The sequence below is a fragment of the Merops nubicus genome, unplaced genomic scaffold (genome assembly GCF_000691845.1).
Source record: "Merops nubicus isolate BGI_N331 unplaced genomic scaffold, ASM69184v1 scaffold51911, whole genome shotgun sequence".
NCBI classification, from domain to species: domain Eukaryota; kingdom Metazoa; phylum Chordata; class Aves; order Coraciiformes; family Meropidae; genus Merops; species Merops nubicus.
Window position 1 is genome coordinate 1 of NW_008591258.1, and position 3,096 is coordinate 3,096.

Below are 3,096 nucleotides of genomic sequence, written 5' to 3' on the forward strand. Positions count from 1 at the left end.
GGCTCTGGCCCCGCTCCCGGCCGCCCTCCCTGCCCCTTCTCCCGGGTATAACGCGCCCTGGCACTGCGAGCGGGCGATGGGGCGACTTGGAGCTCGGGAATCCCGCTGCTGCCCTGCCTGTGTGTTGCACGCGTTTCACCTGTGTGCCCTGTTCCTCGTTTTCTCCGTTCCAGAGCCACTCAGTACACATGCATGTTGCTTAGCTATCTAATAGAGCATAAGGCTGATAAGGAGAAGCTGGTAATGAAACTGAAGCAGTTGGAATCTAGCATGAGCTCTGGCCGGAAAAGTAAGTACCTGGTGCCTGGAGGTAAAAGTCCTCCCTCACTTGCTCCTTCCAGCAGAACAGCTCCTGGCCTTGCTCCTTCTGTAGTTCACTTACCTTCAGCCACAAAACCTCTTTTAGTACATTCACAAAATTGTCAACAGACCTTACCTCTGCCTTGGCTTGCCAGGCTGGATAGGGCCAAAATCGACATGTATTTCTTTCTTGGCCTCCTCTCTGGTTAGGCAATCTGAATTCTTGCTGGGAGAACTAGAGATGGAGTTGTCATCTCTGTGCAAGGACAGGCCACGGAGTTCCCATGCAAGGCTGGCTGACTGCGCTCTCCTTAGTTGAGATGGCCTAACATTAAAAATCATCAGCCTAACAAAATCACCTCTAAGGCACCATCTTTCATTATGGCTTCTTGTATCCTACTCATATATTAATTTTCTTTAGCATTTATACTCTACTAAATCATTCACCCTTCCTTACTTTTCTCCTAGTCTAACCATTTGCATCCCTTCATTCTGTGTGATAATTGCATTATGGTTATGCTGTTGCTGTGCTTGTATTGCCTGCGTTTGGGTTGATCTTACACCTACTTATCAATTCTTCAATCCTGAAACAACTACAATATATGAGGCAAATATTCTAATTTGATGTTTTACCATGGATTCCTTTTAGTATTCTAGTGAGCTCCAGAGTATGGCCATTTCCAGCAGAGGGGCAGCTGGTTTATGAGCCATAATTCTCTTGCTTTTACTAAACAAATCACTAATAGACATCAGGCCTAAATTGAGGACTGAGTTTGGGTGCTGCCAACATCTGTCACCATGACAGTGTGACTGAAGATGAAAAGTATTTGGTGGAATATTGTATTAGTGTTCAGGAGATGAAACCTAAAACTGCGCAGCAGGTTGGAATCAGGCTTCCTGGATTTTATAGCTTGAAATGGAATATACTGTTCCCATTGCAGGGAACTATGTGTACCTCTGACAAATTCATGGCTGAGGGGCTTGGGTCTTAGTGTGTTCAGCACATGACCCACCAGCCTTCAGAGGAGCTTAGAGAAGATGCAGCTCATGGTAGCAGTGGGGTTAGTGCAGTACCATCTCCTGTCCACAGTGTTTGGTGAAATCCAGTGTGGCACACAGCTGAAACTGGAGGCTCTGTGTCACTTTTTGGCTGACACAGGGTGGTTGAGAGCACGGGGGAGACTGGTCCAGGGGGCACCCAGGCGCTGGGAACAGGGTGGCAGGAGGAGGCTGCAAGCCTTGGCTAACAACAAAATTTGTGTGTAGGCCGTGGGCTGGTGCGGGACAGAACTCAGATACTTACACCCTTTTTGTCACTAACACGAGCTCCTCACGCTGTGGGAAGAGAATATTTAAGCACAGAGGTGCCCAAAGCCCGCCCAGCTTTCCAGAAGCAGACGTGGCGGTGGCACGCCGCGTTGTCCCGCGCGGGGCAGGGGTCGGGCCGCGCTAACCTCTGCGGGGTTCCTTGCAGTGTTCAGACTGGGCAACACGGTGCACGCCTTGGTGGCAGCCAGGAGAAGTACCCGGCTGCCAGACGCGGTTCCTCGCCTCTGCCTCACGGCCGCCAACCTGAGCCGTGCCCTGTACCTGGTGTGTGATGCGCTCCTGTGGTCCAGGAGCGTGGGGCTCCAGCCAGACATCGACAAGCTGAAGTGGCGGAACCGTGCCACTAAGTGCTACTACTTCTCACTCCTGATGAATCTAGCCAGGGACTGGTATGAGATCTGCTGGAGGCTGGAGCAAGCTGTACAGGAAGAAAAGGCGAAGGAGAATTCCTTCTGGGACGGACACTACCAGGAACTAAGCGGTGTGAAGTGTGATGGTTTGCTCGGTTTTCTCCTCCTGCTGCTTCAGACACTGAAGAGACATCCTCCTTTGCTGCTGGACTTGGTGAAGAATCTCTGCGATCTCTCAGGTCCTTTGGATACCTTAGGGATCTACAAGACCAACCCAGGAGTGATTGGTTTCTGTGGCATCCTCTCCTCCCTGGTGGGGATCCTCACGTTAGCAAGCCCACATCTGAAGCTGAAACAGTGACATAAAAGTGTGCAGCGAGCCCACAGCCTTGATCCTCTGATAGGTTTTGATCCTCCATATTGCACTGTCAAAATCAACATGTCTCACAGTAACCTCAAGATTAATTTTGTCCTCTGAATAAGTGAATTCTGCCCTTTTTCCTTCCCTGTGTCTTTACAGATCGGTGTGGTGCTATGACACATGCCCTGGTGGAGTGGAGATGGGGGAAGGCAGAGCAGTATTTCACAAACAGAAACAGGACTTGGAACATTAAGGAAATATTGATGTTCCTGTATTTTAATACAGGGTTGGGAAATTGCTGCATAGACAACTGTAATAAGTATATGACTCATAACTAATTGTGTTTACACTGGAAAGCTGGATTTCACCCATCAAAGATTCCAGCAGCCAGGTTTTTCTATAGTGGGCTCAGGCAAGTTGGGAGCTGTGGTTAAAATGGCCTGAAGTCAAGTCCAAGCATTATGATGGGTTTGGGTTGGTCGATCCTGCTATCTGTAGGCAGTGGTTTGAATGCAGTGTGGTGGTAACTGAGGAGTGGTATGATCTGATCTTCCAATGACACGCAGTAGTGATGCTGGATCTATAGTCTGGTGAGTGCCAACCTGTGTCCCAGGAAATCAGCACTTTCTTCTCTTCCTCCAATGTGAGCCGTGGCCACCGACTCTTGACTCCTCCAGCAGGCCATGGCTGAGGGTTTTGGGGAGGACACCGTGGGGGAGAAGCCTTCCTGAGTGCTGCTGATGCTGTGATTTGAAG

At 49.7% G+C, this 3,096-nt stretch overlaps 1 protein-coding gene across 1 annotated transcript; it reads left to right on the plus strand.

Annotated features, from left to right (window-relative positions):
• Positions 1 to 173: 173 nt before the first annotated feature.
• On the plus strand, positions 174 to 2,340 carry PEX11A (peroxisomal biogenesis factor 11 alpha; the record flags this gene model as incomplete). The annotated part of the gene is made up of 2 exons (XM_008950182.1): positions 174 to 289; positions 1,775 to 2,340. Coding segments are annotated over 2 exons (682 nt in total), but the record flags the coding sequence as incomplete, so codon positions are not given.
• Between the last annotated feature and the right edge of the window lie 756 nt (positions 2,341 to 3,096).